The following is a 27,041-nucleotide window of genomic DNA, read 5'->3' as shown; positions in this document are numbered from 1 at the left end:
TCCAACGCAGAATAACTCTTGCAAACAGGTGCTACTTTGGACCGAGTATGCAAAGTAGTAAAGTCATCTCTCGACGAACGTGTAATTACACTTATCTTTAAATTTTTCAATTTCAAGAAGAGTTAAAGAAAAATCTCACCTAATATTGAAACAAACTCAGCAACTAAAACAAAGTTAAGATCGGGTTCTGAAGAACTTTTCATTACTTTCACAATTTGTAAGTATCAGAGGTGGGTCATGTCTAACATATTCGGCATAAAATCTGCTAGAATATCGAAAATCATTAGATCCAATTTGGGATAGTTCGTGGACTAATTTCATAAATTTTCAATATTATACTGATATTTTCGGTAAAAACTCACTTATAGACATTGGGAATTTGAAAACCTATTTTCCGATTTAGAAAATTTTGGATATGAGATTGCATACCTTAATACACAGTGGCGGATTCAGAGGTTTGAAATGAGGAAATTTATCCCCCCAAGGGCTGAATGACTTCTTAGTAATTTTAATATTTATTTTATTTATTTATAATAATTCATATAACAAAAAAGAGCTTTATTATATAAATACATAAACGCAGCACTGGCTACGAGGCCTTCAGCCGCCTTGTAATTATAACTAGGTGAAAAATTCTATTTGCTAAGGGTTAGTAAAGATGTAAGTTGCTTAAATATGTTTTAACAAATCGTTGGATTTTAAGAATCTATATACAATCATAACGTTTATTTCTGAAGATTCACTTAGTAGTTTTATGAGATCAATGTTGCCAGAGTTGTGGGCTGTTGAGTGAAGCATCGGACAGAGTGTGAGTAAGTGTTTGATAGAAGCGGTGTCATCGCAAAGGGGGCAAATGGATGGGCTTTTACCCGATAGTAGGTGGGCGTGTGTTATGATAGTGTGTCCAATCCTTAATCGAGTATATGTCTTCATTGCGCTAGTTGGAACTGTTGACGAGTAGATTATTCGATTTCTGGCTGGGTTCATGACCGCGTTGTGATGTTTAAATGTTTTCCATTCGCTTGCGTTTTTTTGATGCCTTTTGTGTTTATAAGGTTAGAAATGTCTTGTTTGGTTGAGACGTAGTATGTTAAGGCAGGAGTTCTGGCTACATTTTTCGCAGCGAGGTCTGCAAAGTGGTTGCCTGTAATACCAGCATGGCCAGGGATCCAAATTACTTGGATTTTCTGAGGGGCACCAATGACCGCGTCCCTGATAACTTCTATTATGGGATTGCGATTGGAAGGAGACGTTATTGCAGACATACACGATTTGCTGTCGGTAGAGAGGAGGAACTTTCCTTTCGTCTTTTTTGCGTGATTAACTGCATGAAGAATAGCAGCTCCTTCAGCGGTAAATACAGAACTCGATGAGGGGAAAAGCCAATTGCAAATACTTTCTCCTGTGGCACTGACAACTGCTAACGAAGTGGAATCGATGGACTTGGAACCATCCGTAAACAATAACTCCTAGCCATTATTTGTATAATTAGATTCAAGTTCAGCAAAGGTTTGTTGAAAGACTTCGTTTGGTGTGTTTTGCGTGGACAGTAATTTTAATAATCTGAAAAAATATAACAGAAATATAATGAAGAAATTTGCCAATTTAGTTCAGAAAAAAATTAAAGACTGTCTCCACTTTTCAATATAATAAATAATGCTAAGATACCACTGAAGTTACAAAGTGTAGCAACGTATGCAGATTAAATTATTAATAAAACCAATCAGATCCGCAACTGAAGGGACGCGGCTTGACAGAGAACTTGAAATAGATGCTGCATTCAGCTCCATCCGTGATATGTTCGATTGATAAATTCTCCATGGTTTATCCTCCAAGTTTTCCAACATAGAAAAATTAATAACTGGAAAAATAAGGAAACAGCGGAAAAAGCAAGAGTACTCATCGCAACCGTGTGCAATTTTCAATTCATAATTGGGATTTTTTGTCTACGTGATATTCTATCTCTAATTCATTCACATTCACAGAAAGAGTCCATCGATCTGGTAAAGGCATCAAATATGATAAATACGCTGCTTGTAACGTTTTGAAATCGAAAACAAAAAAGTGAGGAACATTTTCGATCCATCTATTCTGACACGAAAAAAATGGCGGCAGAACTGAAAGTTGACGAAGAAAAACCAAGAATCTGCAGCCGACAAACAAACCGCGAAAATTTCTGCGTGAGAACTAGCGAAGAATACTGCAGGGTCTCAGTGTACATTTCTCAGTTGGATACAACCGGCGAAGACTCGGAGACGCGCTTTTCTAGAGAAGTATTGAATGGATTTCAACCAAGTTTGCTGCTTCCATCAAAAGTATGTGCTTTGGAAACCAAAGAAATGCAAAATCTTATTGACTGCTTGATAGATAAGTTTAAAGGCTTTTTGGATAATGACTGCGTGGGGTGAGGTTTGAAGCTCAAAGGTGAACTTGATCACTGGCAGTGTCAAAAGGGAGCAGAAGCAAAAGTCAAGAGATATAAAGTTGCCAACTACTGCATTGGAAACTTTTTTGTTTTGTGAAATTATTCTATTCAATACACGAACTGACTACAGTAATACACATTTCATTAAAGTATGTCACCCGCATGTATAATGTGTTTTTTCAATTCAGTAGGATTGGATATTAGAAGGTTGATTTGACATTTTTCCACCATTATATTAAACTGTATGTTGACGCCGCCCCCGCCCAATTTCTTTTGCTAAGTCTGTACCGGCAGAGCAATCTCTTCTTCGAAGTTCGAACGCAACTAAACTTTAACCAGTAAAAAAGTTGCGCGCTCTCTTCTTTTGCGACCGCTTACCGATCCAGACGTGGTAAGTGCATTTCCAAATTTTGTATAATTAAATATATTTATTATAAGCAACATTTTTTTTTTTATTTAATATTTGTGGAATCATTTGCGCCGAACGTTTCCCCACGGCCAACCACCACCACGAAACGAGCCACACCGTGCTCCACCACCCGAATTATCATTAGTCCTTCGAGACGGATAACAGGTAACAAGTTGACTTTTTATTTAAAGTGAAAGTGCATAATTTGCCCGATTTAGCAACTCGCAAGTTACAGCCAAACATATTTTGGATTTGTGCTTTGCAAGCTATAAATCAATTTGTGCATAAGTTATGTACAAAACCCATTGTGCTGTGTGAAGTGGAGACCAAAACTTATTTTTGGCACTCTACCAACAAAATCAACGTACAAGATTGCATGTAGTATTGTACTTCATTTAAGTACAACAATAAATACACCTGGCAAATGCACTGATTATTTCACTTTGCAAAAAAACCACACACACACTCTTATTCGAGAAAAAATTATTAATTTCTTGGACGCACAAACATCGTCTGGAGCGTCAACAATCTCTCTCGGTTTTTTTTTTGTTTTTTCGTTTTTTCTTTGTGTTTAATTTGAGTCTAGTCCAGTGGTCGGCATGAGGGGATCTGTCACTGTGTTGGTGAGCACGAAAAAAAAGTAGCCCAGTGGGAAATTAGAATTAAAACTAAGCAAAATTTTAAAATAAATTATTGTTCAATAAAATTTGAAAATTAAATATGTGGCTAAATGAGCACCTGACCCCCCTCTTAACATAATACTTCTACACCCCACACATACACACCATACTCAACACGACTACACCATCTACATCATCCACACATCATATTCAACACATTTACACCATATTCATCATCCACACCTCACACTCAACACACCTGCATCATATCCACCACACACGAGGACACCGGACACAATGGACCAAAGGGACTGACGGACGGCGCCGAGCTCTTTTTCTTGTACGATCCGCACGTATATACATACGTATGTATCATCAGTCAACTACGAATTTTTTCCCGCGTTTTAGTTCGGCTTTTGAGCAGAGTCGTCGCCAAAGCATAGGTGAGTTGCCGCGTGTTTTTATAACGATTTTTTATGGTCCTTTGAGCCGTACCGGACGGCACTAGTGAAAAAAAACATAACATCATTTACGGAAACTAAAAATTCGGTCGGTAATGCGATAACCAAATTTAAAAAAAAAAAAAACCAAACCAAATTAAAACAAGGACTAAAATTTGTCAAAAGACAACGGTGGTAAGGTGACCCAGTTAACAAAAAAAACAAAATACAGTGAGGTGACACAGTTAATAAAAAAAGTGAAGTATTAAAAATTGTGGAAAAACAACGGTGGTGGTGACATACATAGTTTAAACAAGACCCGTTGGTGGCAACATATTGGAAAAAAATATATATACATATACATATGTACATACATAACTACATTACGTGTGCATAAATGCTGTAAGTGCAAAATTAATCGAAGTGTGGTGACAAAAGTGCAGTGATCAAAATAATATATACATTACATTATTATTATTATTATTTTTTTTTTCAATTGGTACTCGCAAAAATAGGTTCCTAGACACCTCTAAGAAAGCCTCTCCAAATATGAGTTTTTAATTGTAACGGGAAGGTCCTCCGCTTAACGGTTTTCTATTTTTTATTATTATCAGATAGAAAAATGTATATCTCGCTTCCAACTACTTGAAAAAATATCTTGTTAATTAGGTTTTGTAGGAAATTGAATGCTCTAAAATATGGTCTCTTATGATTTTTTCGTAAACCCAACCGTTTAAAAGATATCTATTAACGGTTGAAATTTGACTATTTTTGGAAAAATTCTTTATTTCTTATTAATTTTATAACTCAATGAAAAAAAATTATTATGAATGATGAAACACATAGTTTTGTAGGAAATTTACTGCTCTATAAAAATGGACTACTATGATTTTTCGATTAAGTTAAGCGTTTTCGAGATATTCATCAATGCATATTAGGGGGGATCAAGTAAATTTTTTTTTTTTTCGTTTGGTACTCTGAAAAATAGGTTCCTAGACACCTCTAAGAAAACCTCTCTTCTTTTTTTCTTGAGAAAATTACCTGCGGTCGGTTAATTCTCTTTTCGGGGTTTTTCGTACAAACATATATACATACATATATGTATACACGCGTATATATGTATATATGCACATACGCGCGCATATAAATATATTCAATATATACTAGAAGAAATACCCAATCGACATTGGGTACAAATTATATAACAATAAATATAACAAAAAGGATTTTTTATAAAATACAAAATTTGTACATAAGTATTGTCGCATATGTACTTAGATACGCTCACTGCTTCAAAGTCCACATTGGCATATATTCCGCGATACCCCTTAGTTTTCGTCTAACAAAACCAAGCAGGATTGCGTATAAAATATATTCAAAGTCCACAATGGCATATTTCCCGCAATACCCCTTAATTTTTGATCAACAAAAAGTAGCAGGATTGTGTAAAAAACAAAAGCGTAATACATATGTACATACATGCATATGTACAAAGTGCAGTGATCTCTAATACGAGCGCTCATTGGTACATAATAAATAAAATATCCACTTATAGGTATACCCTATAGGACATTTGGACATAAAGCATATATAAAAGAAATATGCACAGAAAAATAAAATACGTAAAATAATTCCCGGTCATCAAAAAAAAAAAAATAATAATAATAAATAAATCAAATTTAAGTGATTAAATATTTATTTCATTTTAAAACTCTTATTAACTTAAAAGAGTTCGCGATTACTATCAAACACGTAAAGCTTTATCTTTATATCAATTTCGTTGATAACTCTTATTTACTTAAAAGAGTTCTCGTCCAATCATATATATACATATGTATATACGAAAATATTTTGAAATCTCATTTTATTAAAAAGCCATTGGTTTTATTGATTTTTTTGAAACTCTTACATACAAAAGAGTCTTCTATTCAACATTTTATATACGAAATTTTTTCTACAAGTCTAGTTTTCACTAAAACGTTTTGATTTATTCTATACATATTTTAAATGAGCTCAGACTCAAAGGAATCTAAAACAACTCAGTTGCTAAAAGTTCCAACAATGATTGCGACTAAAGAGGGGTAAAGATATTTCTTATTCAAAATTCATTGCTGAGGGTGACAGTTTGATACGATACTGCACTCGGCTTTCATCTTCACAACTTCTGGACACGTCTCCAAGCGGCATATGACGTAATCGTAGAATCTGACGACTCAGATCTACCGGTAAATTGCATGAGTTAAGCATCCATCCACTTTTTTCGGAAAAACTGGCGCACCTCAATTAGACAGCTTAATTCACCACAGCTGATGACAATACATCACACCACAATTGAGAACATCACCACACCCAGCAAGCGGTCACCACATGAAGACATCGCATGCCGCTAAACCAACAAAAGGGATTGGGACGTTTCGATTTCCCTCTGCGCCGCGTAAACACTATTTTCGTTTTTAACCTTACCGCCTTTCGTTCGTCATACAAAATTCGCCAGAACTCTACGTGATCCAACAACAATCTCGCAATGGGATAATTTAAGCACCACGGTTCCAATTCTGTTTCGATATATTGAGAATTGTATCGTATTTTAAATTTATCAAACATTAAAGTTAATTGTACACAGAATTACTCGCGCATTTTCATTTGTATGCTTAATAGCGGGTGTAAGTGAGTTGTGCATACCCTACCCAATGGGAAGTTAAACACTCGGCGAAATACGAAATTTGCTTAGACCAATTCGAAGAGACAAAAGCCATGATCTCTGATCAACTAAAACTAATCAAATCAATTGCACCTACTCCACAACCGAGAGTAGAGCTGCCCCAAAGACAAGCCCAAGAGGCAAGCTCAGGCATTCACCTTAAAGTGCTGGTATGCGACACAGATATATTTCATGGTGGTTATGAGCAGTGGCCGTCCTTCCGGGACATGTTTACAGCTGTGTACATAAACCATCCTAAATTATCACAAGCGCAGAAATTGTATCACCTCAGATACAAAACCAAAGGTCAAGCAGGCGTCATAGTCAAACAGTTCGCTCTCAATGACGAAAATTTCAATTTTGCTTGGGAAGCTCTTAAAGCACGTTGCGAAAACGAGAGAATATTGGTCAACAAGCAAGTGACGATACTAGTGAATTTACCGAAAATTCAGAAAGAAACCCGTGAAGAATTCATTAAGCTTCAATCTACTGTTTCAAATTGCTTGTCGGTTTTATCGACACAGAATATTCCCACAGATAACTGGGACCCCATTTTGGTAAATATATGCACAGCTGCATTACCAGAAAAATCGTTACTTTTGTGGAACAATCGCTCTGATCGCGAAGAAAGTGCCCAACCTGGCAGCAAATGAAAGAATTTCTTACTACCCAATATGAAATTGCAGAAAGGGTAGATAAAAAACTAGTCAGAACAAAAAACGTTCAAAACGACCTCAATAGACCCCATGCAAGTAGCCACAATAATTTAAATAGAAGCTTTTTTAAAAATCAATCGTTCACATCCGAACAAGAAGAAAAAATTATGTATCAACTGTCTGTCACATGCGCATACGCTCAAAGATTGCGAAAGCAAATTTAATTGCGTTTACTGCCATAAAAGACATCATTCAATTGGCCAATTTTGAAATCACGGTAATGGGCGGAAGAGTTGTTCGAAACTCAAATAAAATCTGTCGCATTGCCCTCTTTTCACCCAAAGCAGATAAGCGCATACAAGCAGAAGCTATTGTCTTACCGCAATTAACCAATATGTTACCAAGCTATCATATAAATAGAAAGCATTGGCAAAAGGTTTCACAATTAAAGCTAGTAGACCCAAACTGCAACACCCCCGCTCAAATACATCTTCTATTAGGCAGCGATCTCATACCACAGATCATACTCAAAGGTATTGAGAAAATCACAAATACACTTCTGGCGCAAAATACAATTTTCGGATGGGTCCTAAGAGGACTAGTTGCGGAACCAGTCACAACATTGACAACTCAAGTTGTGGAAGTCTCAAACGAGTACCTCAATTCACAATTGAAAAAATTTTGGGAATTAGAAGAGCTCCCCCTCATATCAATCACAACCCCTGAATATCAGTATTGTGAGGACTTTTACAAAGCCACAACTACTAGATCAGAAACTGGTCGGTACGTCGTACGACTACCACTTAAGCAACAATTTCCTAACACACTCGCCTTAGGTCACTCTCGCACCTCTGCAATACTGCAGTTTCTAAGTATGGAAAGAAACCTACTTAAAAAAGGTGAACTCAAATCAGAGTATGATGGTGTGTTAGAAGAATACCTCCATTTAGATCACATGGAGGAAATAACCCCAGGGGAGAAAATCGTCAACGGCAAATACTAGTCCTTTTATCTGACACATCACGCAGTAGTGAAGCCAGACAAAAAAACAAAAAAAGCAAGAGTTGATTTTGATGCCTCGAAAACCACCAGTTCAGGGAATTCCCTAAATGATATCCTATTTACGGGGCCCACACTCCAACCAGATTTAATGCTTCTGATATTAAACTGGCGTATATTCAAATACGTATTCAATGAGGACGTTAAAAAAATGTATCGGCAAATAGTCGTACATAAAGACGGCCAAGATTTTCAACGGATTATGTTCCGAAGATCCCCCACCAGTCCTTTACGCGACTTCAAATTAAAAACAGTTACATTTGGAGTAAACTGCACCATATTTAGCCATTCGAACACTCCACGACTTGGTGGTTGAAAACTCAAACGTATGCAGATGATATTCTGTCTGGAAGTCATACCCTTCCTCAAGCATACGAGGCCTTGCCACAGGTAAAAAAAGCCCTGAAATCCGCAGGGTTTCCTTTAAAAAAGATTACGGCAAATCACCCAAATGTACTCAAAAATATTCCAAACAAAAATTTGTTGGACACTAATTTCCTTATATTCGAAAAGTAAAGTACAACAAACACTAGGCATCCAATGGAATGCGATATCGGACCAGTTCTCATACACGACAGAGTCCATATCCGCATTATTAGCCATCATAAAAAGACAGATTTTATCCTCGATGGCAAAACTTTTCGACCCGCAGGATGGCTTTCGCCAATTATGATCCAAGCGAAAATCTTAATACAAGAATTATGGCTAGATGAAACCGACTGGGACGAACAAGTGAAACCTCTTGGCTTAGAAAAATGGTCCCAGTTCGCAAACAATCTGAATGATATTTCTCAGATTCAAATTCCGCGATGGGTAGATTACTCCCCCGAACACAAAGTCGAACTACATGGCTTCTGTGACGCCTCTGAAAAGGCATACTGCGCTACTATCTACGTGCGCACGCAAAGCAACACCACGACCACAAGCCACATATTAGTCGCAAAGGCAAAGGTGGCACCTTTAAAAACAATAAGTTTCCCACGACTTGAGTTATGTGGCGCACTACTACTTTCCAAATTAGTAGCTATGGTGCAAGTGCACATGACAAAATGCAAACTATATATGTGGTCCGATTCCGAAACTGTACTAGCCTGGTTGGAAAACCAACCACATGCATGGAAGACGTATATTTCTAATCGAACGTCTCAAATACTTGACCTAGTGGGATCAGCCACTTGGCTTCACGTAGCCAGTGCTGACAATCCTGCCGATCTATGTACAAGAGTGTGCAAGCCACTGCATCTTGCCACCACCACCCTCTGGTGGAATGGCCTCCGATAGTTGATAGAATCTCCTGAATCTTGGCCACAATCCCCCATGCGCAACATTATCGCACCAGAAGGTCGAAAAATCGCAACCTTTCACACATTATTGACCATATTCTAAACCCATTTCTGGACACGAAAGGTCTGCTTCGTGCCAATGGTCGGCACTCCAGAGAGGTCACCATTTGCCACCTTATTCCTCAATTACATCCACATCTTAATGCTACACGCCGAACATCGCCTCATGCAACATATGGTACGCCAGGAGTATTATATCCCCCGTCTTAAGCCACAAATTGAGTTTATCCTTCGATTTGGGTTTCAAACTTATTATTGCGAGAGAAATACAGTACAAATTATGAAACAAAAATTATCAATTCCAAGTTTTAGGTAAACAAAGTGGTTATAATCGAAAAGTCAACCATATGCATGCATTACATAGTGGCTCATTTTATTAAAAATTCAAACAGAAAAATCCTTTTACATTGCGTGTTTCATAACGCGAAACGAAGACTGCCAAGTTTTGCGAATCTTTCGCTGACTTCTTCGGCAGTGATTTCGATGCCATGATGCAACGCGAATCCAACTAGTCTTTCTTGAAGCATGGTCGTCCTAAGCCATGTTTTGATGCGGCGAAGATAAGAGAAAGAACGTTCTGAGCTCGCGTTTGTTACAGGAAGTGTACAGAATACTCAGAGATAGGTGTGAATTGTTGGGAATATGTCGACATCACATTTTCATAATGTTTCCAGTGCAGAACTTGGAATTTCTCTGCCTTAAATTTTTTGATGCTGCTGCCAGCGACATTGCCAGTAGCTTAATTCACCTTTGAATTTCAATTTTTGTACGCTTTTTTCATCATCCAGAAGATTCCCGAATCTTTCTATCGAGCATCCAATTAAATCATCGATTTCGTTTTCTTTTAAAAGACTTGCTTTTTCTGGGAGCAACACACTCAATTGGTAACCATCCAAAACTTCTTGTGAAAAACCAGCTTCCAAGCCTTAGCGAATGGGTGAGCGATAGAATGTCGCTGAGACAGAAGAGCCCGACGATAAATTCGAACTTGCACAAAGCCGATATGAGTATTGTTGCTTTGCCTGCTGTTTCTCTGTTCTTCCACTCACTGATTTTTGACAGAGCTTCGATGATCAACGGTAACTTCGCAACAAATTGAAGGACAGCATCGTGCCTCTCTACCCATCTTGTTTCACACAACTGGACAATTTTTTCACCAAGTATCTTTGCTAATAAGTCACACGTTTTGGAAATGAGTTCTTGAAGAATTTGTCGACTTCTCGTATGGCACTGGCAACGTTTTCGGTTAATCGTACTTTCACTGACTTTGACATACTGTTGTTGAGTTTGTGCGAGAAACAAGGAGTCATGACAGGATTTTTTGCTTCTTTCCGAATTTCGTTGACTGTTCCGATATCTGACAGCATGACCGCACATCCATCAGTTCCTCTCGAAGTGCATTTCTCCATTCAGAGATTCACAGCTTAGCGAAGGTCTATGATATTTGAGATCTACATTTCAAAGTCGCACGTGGCGTGGTTAAGCTGGCAGGTCACTTGCGCAGCCTAGGGTTCGAACCCGGCCGAATATTGTTTTTTTTCTACAAAATGTGAATAAAAATCGGGAACATTTCCCGACAGAGCCGGGAAAATTTCCGTGACTGATTTCCAGGCGTTTCCGGACCAGCTGTTATCGTCGGGAATCGCCGGGTTCCGAGGACGAGGGCAAGTTAAAACTCGGGTTCTATATGCAAAATTGGATACTACTTGTGTTGAATAAACAAACCTAACCTCAATTTTTATGTAAACAACCGTTAGAATGTCAGTGAACTTTCACCACGCACAAAAATGAACAGTACAATCGAAACAACATCGATACTTATCATTTTAGATATTCAAAATTGGGCACTTTATTTTCCAGAATAAGGTATAACTTCACAGAAATTGACGAAAATAAAATGGGTAACTTGGGCAACTTAAAGTTACTATACAGATGATTCCGCTCAGCTGGGCATAGCCTGATTCTATTGGACACTCAAGTTGAGGCGTTTTTGGCGAGATAAACGGATTTAAATGAAACGTCACCATGCGTCGAGTGTTTTTATACTCAATAGTACCAATTGTACAGTAAGAGACATATATGCCCGCAGAGTTATCGAACCTATGGGGCATTCGATAGTCGCAAGCGGCATCATGTTTATATGTTTTTTGTGGTTCATGGTGTCAACTGAACTGCGAAAAACATATAGACACGATGCCGCTTGCGACTATCGAACGCCCCATTAATTCTATATATCTTTCGGGCATAAATGTCTCATACTGTACTCAATACTTCGACTCTTTCTCAATTCAGAATTTAGGACTTCCGCTGTGAGTCGCCCAGAAAAGGGTTAAATAAGTTTAGATAGGTCATATAATGCAATTTATGATAGTATCTTGTTGTGATTTCCCTTGTGTATTTGGTGAGAAGAGTGTCACTGTTGTATTTTCATTTTTTTATTGCAGAGAATATTTTTCTAGCAAACAAGTGAAATTTTCAGGTTCTGCGATTCCATGGAAATTTCCCTAATAATATATATATATAATACTAGCACACCTAAATGGCAGCATTCGACACTTACTAAAATTGAAATCTTTTATATTACCTCCAAGTACTAAAAAGATTTTTTGTGATATATCCACAGGACGAATTCATCCTTTTGTAACATCAAAATTTCGACAAACTTTTCTTCGGGCTACACACAATCTGCCGCATCCCGGCACGCGCACTACTTTCAAGATGATGGTCGACAGATTTGTTTGGCCAGGCATTGCGAAAGATAGTGGATTCTTTGCTAGATGTTGCATACAGTGACAACGGTCTAAAGTCATTGGACACAACAAAAGCTTATTCCAACGCAGAATAAATCCCAGTAGCCCATTCGGACATTTGCATATTGACATTGTCGGTCCGTTTTCAATATCGGATGGCAACCGATATTGCTTAACCATAATCGATCGATTTACACGATGGCCAGATGCCATTCCGATTCCCAACATGACAGCTCCAGTTGTAGCAAAGGCCTTGCTAACCGGCTGGATTTCCCGTTTTGGAGTACCCATCGACATAACGTCGGATCTCGGTCGTCAATTCGAAAGCGCCATATTTAAACAACTGCTAAACTATTTGGGAGTGACCCATTTAAAAACAACGCCGTATCATCCACAATGCAATGGATTAATAGAACGGTGGCATCGCACATTAAAGTCTGCCATTTTATGTCATAAAGTGGATCAGTGGACGACCTATATACCTCTTATACTACTTGGACTGCGTTCAACATATAAAGACGACATCGGGTCCACTCCTTCTGAATTGGTATATGGGACATCATTGCGATTACCTTCAGACCTTTTCATCGAACAACCCAGTAACCAGAGCCCAACAGAAATCTTAGTGGAGCTTCGTCGTATCATGCGAGACCTGCGTCCTGTTAGTACAGTCTGGCATACTAACCAAAAGGTTTTCGTTCATGGCGATCTCAAGTCTTGTGATCATGTTTTCATCCGCAATGATTCAGTCAAACCGTCATTATCAGCACCTTATACGGGACCATACAAAGTTTTGAGCCGCTCACCTAAATATTTCGAAGTGGAAATAAAGGAGAATAAAGTTAAAGTTTCCATCGAACGTCTGAAGCCAGTTTTCATCACACCACCTACGACTCTCTAGGAGGAGGGTGCTGTGGCAACATCATAAATAATAATTAGTTTTTAATTCCCAATGCAACCATGCGTTTTGACATTTTGTTTATCCTTTATTCTAATGTATGCACGTAGTTTTGATATGTCAATAAATCTTCCCTTTTCTACATCAACTGTCAAGCAAGTAGCACGTGCCTATACCGCATTACTACATATATAATATAAATATAGCTTAAACTAATTGTTAAATGTTATATCTTTAATACATTTATCTATATCAATCTTTTTATGACAATTTCTTATTAAAATAATATTTTTTAAACGGGTTGAATAAATTTTATTGCGTTGTTTGGAACAAATAAATTTTAAATCTGAAAAAATTTGTTCACATACATATATAAGTAGAGGGGAAAAATGATAAATATTTAAATGAATTCTTTTTCAATTCAGGGTAGAATGAATCATCCAAGTTTTGCCAGAATTCAATATTTGGAATCATAAAAAATGTCTCGCAGGGCATATTTGGTTTTGCGCTATAGTCTTGCGTGATGATAATTCGTTGCTGCCTCGACAACGACTGAACGATAGAGCGTAAGCATATGTGTGAAGTTAGTTTGCACAATTGTGCTAAGAAATGCCGACCACTGGTCTAGTCGCTCAACTTTGCCTTTCCATATATTGCTCGAATAGCAATAAAGGCAAGCAGCAGGATTAATGGGATGCCCGACTCTCCTGTCACTGGAAATGTGAGAGCCGCTCACCTCCCGAACTTTGACAGTTGACTGGATTGGGTAGGTTTTGACGTTTCGCAATTGGAAGAAAAGAGACGACCGTACCATAATTATATATAAATCCCATATTAATTTACAGCGAAAATGCCGAAAACACCAATGTGGAAAAAGTGCATTGTGGGCTGCAGCGAGGGAAATAAAGTATTTAGATTTCCCAACGAGGGATCGGATCTCGAACGGTAAGTAATTTTAATAGACTATAAATAGTGCAAAAAGTGATATAGTGCAATAAATAATAAAAATCCGGTGTTACAATATTTTTAAAAAACAGAAGAAGTGTAATATAATTATCGATACATTTCGATTTTTTGAAATTTAATTTCTTAAATATATAAATGTAACGTTAATACGGGTTCGTTCAAATATTTACAATGTAAATTTGATAGTACTATTTAAATAATATTTAATTATATAATTTAAATAATTAAATTCAATTAAGTCGGAAAAAAGTGTAAGAAAAAGTTTCGATAAATTTCGATATTTTGAAATTTAATTTTTTAAATAATTAAATGTAACGAATATACCGGTTAATTTGAATAGATAAGTTTATATGTTTGGTATTTTTGCACTATATGTAATATATGTATGTAGTTATTTTATGTTTTTATCTTCCTTCTTTTTCTTTTAAATAGGCGTAAATGTTGGCTCAACCGTTTAGGTGTTTCCGATGAAACACGTAAACATATTTTTGCTTGTGAGCGGCATTTTTCGGCAAAAATGCGCCTTGAAAAGCGATTGCGTTCGGGGGCCGTTCCCGATATAAATTTAAAAGTTGAGCCTACATTTAACGTCCCAAATTCTGATGTAAAAAATACAATTTTATTGGGTTTTGAAGATTTTGCTCCCCAAGTTGAAGAAGCTGTCTCAAATGCACAAAATACATCGAGGCAGCTTTTTCCAATTATTGAAAGTGATACTGAAGATGAAATTTTTGAGCCTCTTCCATTTTTGGAGGAGGATATATGTATCTCTTAATTTTGATAAGGCCGCGCAAACAGGTAGGGGTCTGACAGCAGGTATGGAAAGGAAGAAGAAATTGAGGGAAGAGAATAGGGTTTTGAAAATAAAGTTAGATCAAAAAGAGCAGGAAAATAGAAGTTTAAAGGCCCAGTTAGTTGAAATGGCCGCAGAGTTAGAAAGATGTAGGAACAGCTAAGGAATAGCTCATTTAGGGAACAGTCAGACCCTCTTTCTTTAGTTTGTAGTAAAGTTCCTCCTCAGTTAGGTGCTTGCATTAGGAGAAGTTTTATAAATAGTAATCGCCGTACCCATGGTCGGCGATATGACAATTTTTTGAAAACGATAGCTTTGGGTGTATTTTTTCTATCGCCAGTTGCTTATCGGCATTTAAAGCACCAATTAGATTTTCCATCCGAAAGTACTTTGGAAAACTTTGTTACAGACTGGCCCCGTTTCCCAGGTTGCACCCAAAGTAGCATAAAATCGTTAGAGATTAGGAGTAGGGGATTCACTTCCGAACAAAAGTTCGTGTCGGTTTCATGTGATGAAATGTCACTGAAATGTCATTTGCAGTATGATAGGAAATTCGATAGGGTGATAGGTATTGAGGATTATGGCGATGAAAATCGCACTTCTAGATTAGCAACTACTGCAATGACTATAATGGTGCAAGGTATAGGGAGAGCCTTGGTCCCACCCATTGGCTTATTTTTTCGTAAAAGGTTACTGCAAAGGGGATGTCCTCAAGAAATACATTCTTGAAGCCATTACCCAACTGCAACATATAGGACTAATTCCTTGCCATTTTGTTTGCGACCAGGGCACCAATTTTCAGAATTTCGCTAATTTGTTAGGTGTTTCAGCGTCACGGTTTTTTAATGTTAATGGCAAGGAAGTGTATTTTTTTTACGATAGCCCCCATTTGATAAAAAGTAGTCGTAACTGTTTACAAAATTTAAAAAATACGGGTTTCTTTAAAAATAGACGGGTTAGTTGGTCGGATATTGTTCATTTTTATGAAACCGACTCTAAGTCGAGTTATCGGTGTGCGCATAAATTAACCGATGCTCATATTTATCCAAATACCTTCCAAAAAATGAAGGTTAAATTCGCGTCTCAAGTATTGAGTAATACGGTCGCTTCTGGTATGTTGTCCCTATATAGCTCGGAAGCCTTAAGCTCGAATAGTAGCAGCTTTATTAATACCGCGGAATTCGTTTCGTTTTTTAATAAATTATTTGATATTTTAAATAGCAGTTTCGTTGAGGCTGTTGTACCCACTAAAAAAGTGTTTGTAGGTTCCCCTGAACAATTAGACTTTTTAAATGAGGCAGAAGAAGTTTTAAAAACTATTCGGGTCGTAGACGAATTAGAAAGCAACACAATAATTTTAGTTTTATAAAGGGGTGGGTGTTAAATATTAACAGTTTAAGCCGATTGTGGCGATTTTTGTCACACTCAGGTTTTCCGTACTTGAAGACGAGACGACTATGTCAGGACAGTTTAGAACATTTTTTGGTCAGATTCGAAGCAGAGGAGGTACTAGAGTAACGCCCTATATGTTCTCTAGTTTGTTTAGGAAATCGTGGGGCTTACGTTACGTAAACGTCGTAACAAAAGGAAACTGTGAGCTGCCTTTGGAACCTGATGCTACAGTAATTTCGGAACATAGTAATAATGTTCTACGTAATGTGTGTAATGATTCACTATTGAATGACCTTTCTTGGCAGGATTTTCAAGATCTACCACGGCCTGAACACTCCCTCGTTAGATCAATAACATTAGATAGTAGTTTAGAAATTAATTTTTTGAAAGAAAATGCATTTAGCTACTTTTGCGGCTATTTTTATTTAAAAATTTTCAAACTGCACACATGTTCCCTGCCTTTACCATATTTAGGAGATGAAATTCCTTCGGACGAATTCATCTTCATGCATCAAAATCAAATAGACAAATGCAATTTAGTGAAGCCGCCTGAGAATTTTATTGCATTTGTAAAAATTTTGGAAACCAGATTTTTAGAAGAATTCGACAGTAATTGTCATAAATTAGGAATAGGATATATTCTTTTTAATAAAATGGAAGATGTTAGGCCCTTTTTGTGTTGTGATAATTGTGACCCAAAAATAGTTATAACCCTTTTTATTAGAAATAGAATATATTTCTTAACTAAATTTTTAAATAAAGACCTTTCTGTCCCTAATTTTAAAAATAAAATTTTGTGTGTTTCACACCTATAGGTTTCAATTTTTTTTTTATTTTTTAGTGGTTACAATATGCGAACTCAAACTTACGATAGAAAATAAAAAAGTAGAAATTTTGTAAACAGTTAGGATAAAGAGGCTCTAAAATAAGAAAGAAATTTTTTTTAAGGAAAATTAGAATTTGGGATATAAATGTAGGCATTTGTATATATGTAAATAATTATATTACTGTGATATTTTTATACTCTCGCAACAATGTTGCTAACGAGAGTATTATAGTTTTGTTCACATAACGGTTGTTTGTAAGTCCTAAAACTAAAAGAGTCAGATATAGGGTTATATATACCAAAGTGATCAGGGCGACGAGTAGAGTCGAAATCCGGATGTCTGTCTGTCCGTCCGTCTGTCCGTCCGTCCGTGCAAGCTGTAACTTGAGTAAAAATTGAGATATCATGATGAAACTTGGTACACGTATTCCTTGGCTCCATAAGAAGGTTAAGTTCGAAGATGGGCAAAATCGGCCCACTGCCACGCCCACAAAATGGCGGAAACCGAAAACCTATAAAGTGTCATAACTAAGCCATAAATAAAGATATTAAAGTGAAATTTGGCACAAAGGATCGCATTAGGGAGGGGCATATTTGGACGCAATTGTTTTGGAAAAGTGGGCGTGGCCCCGCCCCCTACTAAGTTTTTTGTACATATCTCGGAAACTACTATAGCTATGTCAACCAAAGTCTACAGAGTCGTTTCCTTCAGGCATTTCCATGTACAGTTCAAACATGGAAGAAATCGGATAATAACCACGCCCACCTCCCATACAAAGGTTATGTTCAAAATCACTAAAAGTGCGATAACCGACTAACAAAAAACGTCAGAAACACTAAATTTTACGGAAGAAGTGGCAGAAGGAAGCTGCACCCAGGCTTTTTTTAAAAATTGAAAATGGGCGTGGCGCCGCCCACTTATGGACCAAGAACCATATCTCAGGAACTACTAGACCGATTTCAATGAAATTCGGTATATAATATTTTCTTAACACCCTGATGACATGTACGAAATATGGGTGAAATCGGTTCGCAACCACGCCTTCTTCCAATATAAAGCTATTTTGAATTCCATCTGATGCCTTCTCTGTATAATACGAGTATAAACATTAGGAACCAATGATGATAGCGGAATAAAACTTTACAAAAATACTGTATTTGAAAAATATGTAAATGACGTATTATGAAATCTCGATTATCACTTTACCATGCGAGAGTATAAAATGTTCGGTGACACCCGAACTTAGCCCTTCCTTACTTGTTATATATATTTTACATGAATTGTTATTGTTTTGTTTTTATCGTTATATGTATTCATTTATCGTTTTGTTTTTTTCGTTATAAATTGAATTGTTATCGTTTTGTTTTTTTAATTTAAATGCCCAAAAATTCTTATTTCGTTCGATCTGGCCACAATGGAAAATGTTATAAAAAACGCTTATTTTGAGGCGCTCTCACACTGGAATAAGTTGGGCATCCCATTATTCCTGGCAAGCAGCAATAACGCAGCTGCAGTTTCGCGAGTGCAAACAAAAAAAAAATACAAAATTAGAAAAGTGAAGTGAGCGACGGCAAGAAAGCCAGCTAAGGCAAGGAGCAAAGTGAGAGCAGCACAGACAAACAACAGTGAAAGTGAATAGTGGATATAAATCAAATAAGTGCGTGTGAATTTTTATCTGTATTTGTATTTGGATTTAAATAAAGCAATTAAGCACACATCAATTTTGTTTGTGTACATCGTCGAAGACTAGGCGTGCAAGTGCATTGGGCCGATTACCCAGCAAGCACATTCAAATTAAATTTGGGAAAAATACTTCAATACATTCACGCTTAACTAAGAAAAAACGCACTACTAATTTGCAGTTTGTCCGTGATTGGTTCTATAACTTTTGAACTTTCTTCAACATATTTGCAAATATTTTTTTATTTTGGTTTCAAAGTTTTAGATCCGATTTTTGCAGTTCCGGTTCAATTTTCGAACACAATGGAATCCATCAAAGCATTTATCACAGCTTCAGACGCTCTACTGGAGTTTGAGGAGTCTTTTACTCCAACAGCAAACAACCAAAGTACCTACTCTCTTGAAGTACAACAAACTGAACTGAAATCTCTGTGGGCAGAGGTAAAGTCAGAATACAAGTTGTGTTTGCCAAAGGTGGATCCTTCCGACACAAGGCCAATCGACGAAATTAAGCTTAAATATTCTAGCTGTTACCACGCTTATGTAGCTGCATTTCAGCTCTACAAATACATGGCATCAATATAGATAGCTGGGATGCCATATTTGCGTATTTGTGTTTTATCCGACTGCCGGACTATACATTGTCGCTTTGGGAACAATCTCTGGATTCAGAGATCCCAAAATGGGTTGAGTTAGACAAGTTTTTAACCAAACGGGGTAAAACGCTTGAGAGAGTATCAAACCTCAAAGGCGAGTTGAGTACTCAACCTAACATTAAGTCGGCTGATGGTGAAAGTCGGATACCAACCTTGCAGTCAAGGATTGGATCCAAACCCATCAATTCACATCACACCAAAACAAACAATATTTAATGTAAACTGTGCTCATCTCAATCGCACATTTTAAAAACTTGTCAAAGATTCATTGAGATGCAGCCTAAAGTACGATTAAATGCTGTCAGAAAACTCCACGTCTGCCTCCCCGTTATCACTGTATAAAACCTACTATATTTAATATAATTACATTCATGTTTTAGGTAAATGATTATTTTCACCTACCCTTCGGTGCAGTCAGTCTACTTCGGCATTCCCAGTTTTTAAATAGGTCGTATTGTATGTATTGTACAAGGTGCGTTCCAAAGTAAACAGAGCAAATAGTTTTTTCGGCAAAATCAATTTATTTTATTCAAAATAATCTCCTCCTGCTTCAATATAGATTTTTGCACGGTCCAAAAGCATGTCGAACGAGTGTTTTAGCTCGTTGGCCGGTATGGCCGCCAGTATGCCGGTGCAAGCCTTTTGAATGGTCTCTAAGTCTGCATAATGCTTTCCCTTCATGGGAAAACGCATTTTGCCGAAAAGGAAGAGGTCGCACGATGCCATATCAGGTGAATACGTTTAGTGGTTAATGGTTAAAATGTGATTTTTGGTCAAATAATCGGTCACAAGCGTCCATCGATGAAAGCAATTTTTGGTCATCAGTCAATTTGTGCAGAACGAACCGTACACACACCTTTGAGATGTTCAATTCCATTTCCATGAATTTCAATGATGATTTCGACTGATTTTTGATTAATTCGCGCATAATTTCGATTTAATTTCCGCTGATCATGGATTTTGATTCGCCCACATGTTGATCGTCATTTATGTCCTCACGACCACTTCATAAACGATACAACCACTCGTGCATTCTGCTACGGGATAGGCCATCATCGCCATAAACTTGTTTCATCAATTGAAACTTTTCGGTAAAAGTTTTACCAGTTTTAAAACAAAATTGAATGTTGGCTCTTTGTTCGAAGCTCGTTTTCGCACCGATAACACAAGCATACTGACACTTAAAACGCAATGGACAATCGATAAAGATAGGAGGTTCTAATGCACCAGTCGACATATAGATGACGCCATCAGGGGGCGCTAGATTCAAAATGTCCGGTTTACTTTGCAACCCCTCCTTGTATTTCGCTACCCTACCAATACCGCAATTATTTAGATATTTTTGTATCTCCTTTTGCAATTTTGGGTAAAATTAATTACTTTTTATATCTTCAAACACACAAGGTTCTAAATTTATAATATTAAATTAGATACAATTTTAAATTTTTCTCCATTGAAAACGAACAGATGTGTCAGTTGTCACTTTCCGTTATTTAGAGATGTAAATAAAACCTGAATGAAAATAAATAACTCGTAAGCATTTATTAAATTTTTTATAACCCAGTCAAAAAATATTTACCAATAAAAATAAAAATAAATTTGTGACTTTGAATCATAATAGTTATGACAATTATGTGAAATTTATTTATTTTTTCCCTTTACGTTTACAAAATATAAAAAACGACAATCGATTAATGATGATCTCTATCATGTCTGTACATTTAAAATGGTAAACAAGAATTGTTATTAATGGGTAACAACATTGACATTATGAGGTGACCAATTTGGGACAATATTTCGTCACACTATTGGATGGGCATGCAAATAGGTGGTTATAGTCATGCGTGTCGTTGCTTGTTGGACATATATTTGGTATGTCAAGGTCGATTCTGGATAACTAGCAGGTTAACCTGCAACAGTATCCAAAAAAAGCTGCGTAAAGGTAACTCTAGATTATCGGGACAACTCAAGTTCGTCATCTAATATTCCTAGGAGGCGAGTTCGCTTCAAGCAGGTGACTGTAGTGAAGTTTTCTGCAAAACCACCCCAGCAGAAACAGTTTAGAGAAGAGTTCGTTATGTTCCTTAACTGGAAGCCTCACTGTGTAGATGTTCGATCGAAGACATCCAGAGGCATTCCGCTATAGTGCGGAGTGCTGTGTTCGAATATGTCTGAAGCTTCTTCGTCTGCTTTTCATTGCACCCAGGCGACCATTTTGGTGCGGTTGGATTCCTTGCATGTGGCTAACATCGTTTCTTTGTCTTTTATATTGTTCGGGAGCAATGCTGGTGATCTGCCAGACTATCGGGCGAGAATAAACCCCATTTCCGGCGAGTTTTCTAAGCTTCAGTAGTGATACCACTCTTCCACCTTTCTACATATCGGGCATTTGAAGAGTGGTCAGCGACAGGTTGGGGACTTTGTTTAAGTAGCTTACTCCAGTCGAGCACAGTGTTTTATCATCAGAATGTTTATTTTATCTGGGCCAACGGATTAAGAGTATTTTATTTTGTTGATGACTCTCCGAACCTTCTCATCGGTTAAAATAAAGGGTACGCAGTCTTTTGATATTTTGCACAACCGTTTGGCTTTGCCTGTCGAAGGGTGCAATGTGATATGCCGGCAAAACTGGACAGGCACACTTCTTCGGGTCCGAATAGGCATGGCCATTGAAATGAATTTCAACTCAGTCATGTCTTTTGGGACAGGCAAAATCTTAGCAGTAATCCTAGGCTTACCCACGCCGGTGAAGAGGTTACAAGTCTTCAGATGCTCCATAACTTTTTGTCCGCTTATGTTGGATAACCAATTGCGGAAACTCCAAACAGAAATCCCTTATTCGGGGATCTAAGGGCATGGCGCAGGGCGTCACACTCATTCGCTGAAAAAGCTACTTTGTCTTGGAAATTTTACCGAAGTTCTTCAAACGGGATGAAATGAGTGGCAGCAACCGTGAACTCCTTCTTCTTCTTTAATGGCGTAGACACCGCTTACGGGGTTATAGCCGAGTTAACGGCACCGCACTTTACGACAGCTCGCCAGTCGCTTCTTCTTTTCGGTACGTCCGAGATAACAACTGCAGCTAGGTCCTCCTCTACGTCGCTGCTAGTTGCTCGTCTAGAGAGGACTTTACTTCTCAATTGCGTACTCAGTCCGAAGTAGCACCTGCTGGCAAGAGTTATTCTGCGTTGGATTTCGAGGCTAATATTGTGGTTGGCGTTAATACTGGTTCCAAGACTTCGAAGTAATGACTGTCAACGGTGACGTGGAAGCCAAGTCGCGAATCCGACGACTGTTTGCTTGATGACAGGAGATATTTCGTCTCGCCGTCGTTCACCACCAGACTTATTTGCATCGTTACCTTATAGAAGATTGTACCTTCTCGGTTTAATTCTGCAGCTCGAATTATTTTCTCAAGAAGTTGGACTGAAGAAGTCACACGAAAGAGAGTCGCCTTATCTGAAACCTCGTTTGATATCGAACGGCTCGGAGAGGTCCGTCTTTCGTCCGATCATATTCTATATAGAATCTGATGCATGCTCCTTATCAATTCTTTGCGGCCGTATTTGAATAGTTCGGCCGGTAACCCATCGGCCCTGCCGCTTTGTTGTTCTTCAAACGGGTAGTTGCTATTCGAACTTCTTCCTGGTCGAGCAATGGAACATCCACTGTTACCTCCTTAATTTTCTGATGCTCTGAGCATCAGTCACTAGATGCTCCGGTCTAGAAACCAATGTTGCACTTTAGGACCTCGGGGCGTAGGCACGCCTAAAACACTAGAGACGTGTCCTCCGTCACAGCATGTTGAGTCTGATTGGTGGCTTTTCGATCCGTAACAGTCAGATTGCTTGATAAATTTTTCTATGCTGGAATCTAATACTACAGATAACCATATTTAGGGTCCCGAGGAAGTCGATCAGCTTCAACCGACTTGGGGATATTTCATAATGGAGGCTGATCTGTGATAATCTGGCGGAAATTGCGTTCGCTAACTAATTCATCCGAAGGAGTGGGTTGTGCGGTGAAAGTACTCTCCCGTGATGCGTGTTAAAGTCGCGTAGTACGAAGCGGATTTAAAGCTGAAATAACGCATCTATGTTCCAGTGATATTTTGTTGGGGAACATGTACTTGAGGGTATATGTTAAATATTTCAAGCCAGACATCGCCCGACTGAATAGCTATACCGTCACATTATATTGAATTTGTATTGTAGTATATGGGTTTGTCGCAGGTGTCCATGCGTGATTCTGGGAGTGGTGTGTAGGTGGTTGCAGCAGGGGCGGTTTGTTCGCTGGCGTTCCTTTGTTGGCCATTCATTTAGCATGAGGCCACTCCCGATGCGTCTGAAGGCTTAACAGGTATTAAGATTACACATAACTGAGGGGGAGTTGGCATGGAGCTTTTTAGCGAACACAAAGCAGAAGATTCTTCCGACCAGGGTTGGACTCAATACATGCACGAGTTAGGACCGATCCGAATTGGATCACTGAAAAAACAGCCCTTGGGCAGATAAAATCCGGGAAAATTCCGGTAAGAGAGAACCGACTGTCGTGAGAATTAAAGGGCAACAAATCTTTTTCTAAAGTTATATATTGTTGTTCATGTCCATTCAGAGTACGACTGGCGAATAAAGTTACTTTGTTAGTCCTCAAAAGAGCTGCTACTAGAGGAAAATTACTTGAAACTGTGACAAGAGCAAAATCTTTTTTGATCATGGATAAGAATGGGGTCAATTTTATACTCGTGCAATATATTGCAACAGATGCTCTCAGAGATAATAACGTGGCCTAAAAACTTTGTTTCTTTTGCAAAGAAGGCACACTTGTCTATTTAAACTTGAAGTTTGGTTTCTTTCAAACGCTTTAGTACTTTCTCAACTGCTTCTAAGTGTTCTTCGAAGATCGTTGAGAAGATTATTACGTCATCCCAAAAAACTAAGCAATTCAAAATTTTTCTATCATCCTTCGAAACGTAACCGGAACATTTCGAAGTCCAAATGACATTCGTTGAAACTCATAGAGATTGGTATGTGGTTGTAGAAAATGTAGTTCTTTATCTAAGGAACCCCATAGTTGGGCTCCTTAGGCCCAAACTGATTGTATACTAACAGTTTGTTTTGAATCGATAAAGTTTAACAAATCAAGCTCACTCCTTTTCTTTGATATGCTCTTTTCAGCGTAGCTTAGCATCTAAGGTGATATCTGGGGACTTAACGCTGTTATAATGAGGAATTTTATTAATGTTATTCATATAAATCAGACGATGTGTCGATTTTTTCAAAGTAAAGTCGACGTGAATTGTCGTTTAATTTGATGCGCCACTTAGTAATTGCATTGACTGCAGTCTGCACTCGTCGAGTAGAAACTGAAGTTGACTTTCCAGCTCTTAACAAAGCTGTGTCATCTGCATGTCGCTTTCATTTAACATCAGTTAGATGGGAGGTCGCTGGTAAAAAGCAAATAAAGCATTGGCCCCAACACGCTTCCCTGGAGAGCTCCCTCTTCTATCAGTTACAAGTTTGAGTATGCATCCTCTCGATTAATGCGGAAGTATCTATATTTTAAGTCGGAAACAATTATTTCGAATTTCAATTTGGGCAGCACACCCGAATTCCAAAATTTGACAAATACTTGAGACACGTCTAAGAAGGCCGCCGTCCAAACGTTCTTTTTGTACATTGTATTTTCAACGAAATTCGCAATTCTGTCAATTGTTGAATGGTCGTCACGAAAGTCAAATTGATGGAACGTATCTGAGGCATAATGCGCTGTTTATAATGTTTACAAGTCTCTTTATTTTTTGGGTGAATTGCATAATATTTCTCCGGTTATTAAATCGTAGCCAGGTACTTTTTTGAATCTGGTGCTCTCGGTAAGATTGTTTATTTATGTACTACTAACAAGAGAAATGCTGATTTGTGGATCCAACCAACTACTTTCACAGTTTATTTCATATCCATCGTTAGGCGTAAATGTGATTTGCAAATACCTCAGCTTTATGTTCATTCGTTTTGGCCCATATAGTTTTGTTTAGTTTTAATAGTACCACATGTTTTATTTGTTTATTCACATTTCTTCCAGGTTTCCAGAGGAAATAATCAGTGGATTTATCAGCTGTTAGTTTAGCCCGATAAGTTTTAAAACAAAAACTGTTTAATTTGTGTCGTTAGTTTCGCTACATTTATTTAGCTTTGTAAGCAGAGGACCTAGTTTGCTGTCATCTCCGTCGAAGCTTGCGCTTTTTAATACGCTTTTATTAGCTTCACTTGTACGTACTGAAACCTAGAATATTTGAGCGACACTCTATGAAGGCGATAGTAAGTTTAAGCAGCTCACCAAAAAGATGCGCTTAAAAGTATGCAGCATCTACATAACACTAGTTTTGGTGACATTTGAATAGCATACTGAGTTGGGCGTCGACCGTTCATAAGATTCAAGCAGAGAACGTATGTATATTTATAGAGAAAGTTCCGATGTCAAAAATTTAGGGATATTTCAATTTTGGGATATTTACTGTTTTGGATGAGTGCCTTTCACCACAGAAAATTATTAGCGCGTTTCACCACTTAACATCAGGGGACACGAAAATAGCAGCATTGAGCATTTTCAGCAGAGAACGTATAATATAGACAGAGAACGTTTATCATAGAGGAGGTTCACGTTTCAGATATCGTAACTTTTCGAAGGGGTACTCGGCAGAGATGGAGGAGTCTCACCACAGACCAATTATAAGCGTGTTTCACCACAAAAATAGCAGAATTGAGCATTTTCAATGTTAAGTGAGAAAAATAATGCTAATTCCAATGTAAAGAAATTTACTCCTCAGATTCGTTTATTTTCTATGCGCAACCGACTCGGCATATAATTTATACATATACATATGTATGTATGATCCGCTTATACATAAGTATTTGGTATCAAAGCATATATGTACATACTTAGTACATAAGTATTATAATTCGGGTGGTGGAGCACGGTGCTCGCTCGTTCCATTGATGTGGTTGGCCGTGGGGAAACGGTCGGCGCAAATTTATTCCACAAAAGTTAAATAAAAACCAAAAAGTTTCATATAATAAAATGTATTTAAATATAATATAATTGGACAAACACTTACCACGTCTGTATCGCTAGGTTGTCGCAAAAGGAGAGAGCGCGCGCAACTTTTTTTAGTTAGAGTTTAGTTGCGCGCTAATTAAAACTTCGAAAAAACTTCGAAAAGGAAGAAAAGAAAAGATTGCTCTGCTGATACAAACGTGGCAAAAGAAATTGGGCGGGGGGGCGTTAACATTCTCCCCGCCTTGCAGCATTACTGCAAATGCAGTTTAGAATAAATTACTTTAAGCTAACTTAAAACTAACTGGGTCCTGCACTTCCTCTTCCACGTCTTCTCTGCAGATGGGGTGGCCGACGAGACGAATCGAGTCTG

At 37.8% G+C, this 27,041-nt stretch overlaps 1 protein-coding gene across 1 annotated transcript in view; it reads right to left on the bottom strand.

Annotated features, from left to right (window-relative positions):
* Positions 1-584: 584 nt before the first annotated feature.
* LOC126765230 (protein Wnt-4) overlaps positions 585-27,041 on the bottom strand; it is a 351,256-nt gene continuing 324,799 nt past the window's right edge. Inside the window, exon 6 of the mRNA XM_050482901.1 lies at positions 585-1,563. Coding sequence (XP_050338858.1) covers positions 1,556-1,563 — 8 coding nt within the window. The 3' untranslated portion in view covers positions 585-1,555. The remainder of the gene's footprint in view (positions 1,564-27,041) is intronic.

The sequence above is a fragment of the Bactrocera neohumeralis genome, unplaced genomic scaffold, assembly GCF_024586455.1.
Source record: "Bactrocera neohumeralis isolate Rockhampton unplaced genomic scaffold, APGP_CSIRO_Bneo_wtdbg2-racon-allhic-juicebox.fasta_v2 cluster10, whole genome shotgun sequence".
Taxonomy (NCBI): domain Eukaryota; kingdom Metazoa; phylum Arthropoda; class Insecta; order Diptera; family Tephritidae; genus Bactrocera; species Bactrocera neohumeralis.
This window is presented reverse-complemented; position numbering and strand designations above follow the sequence as displayed.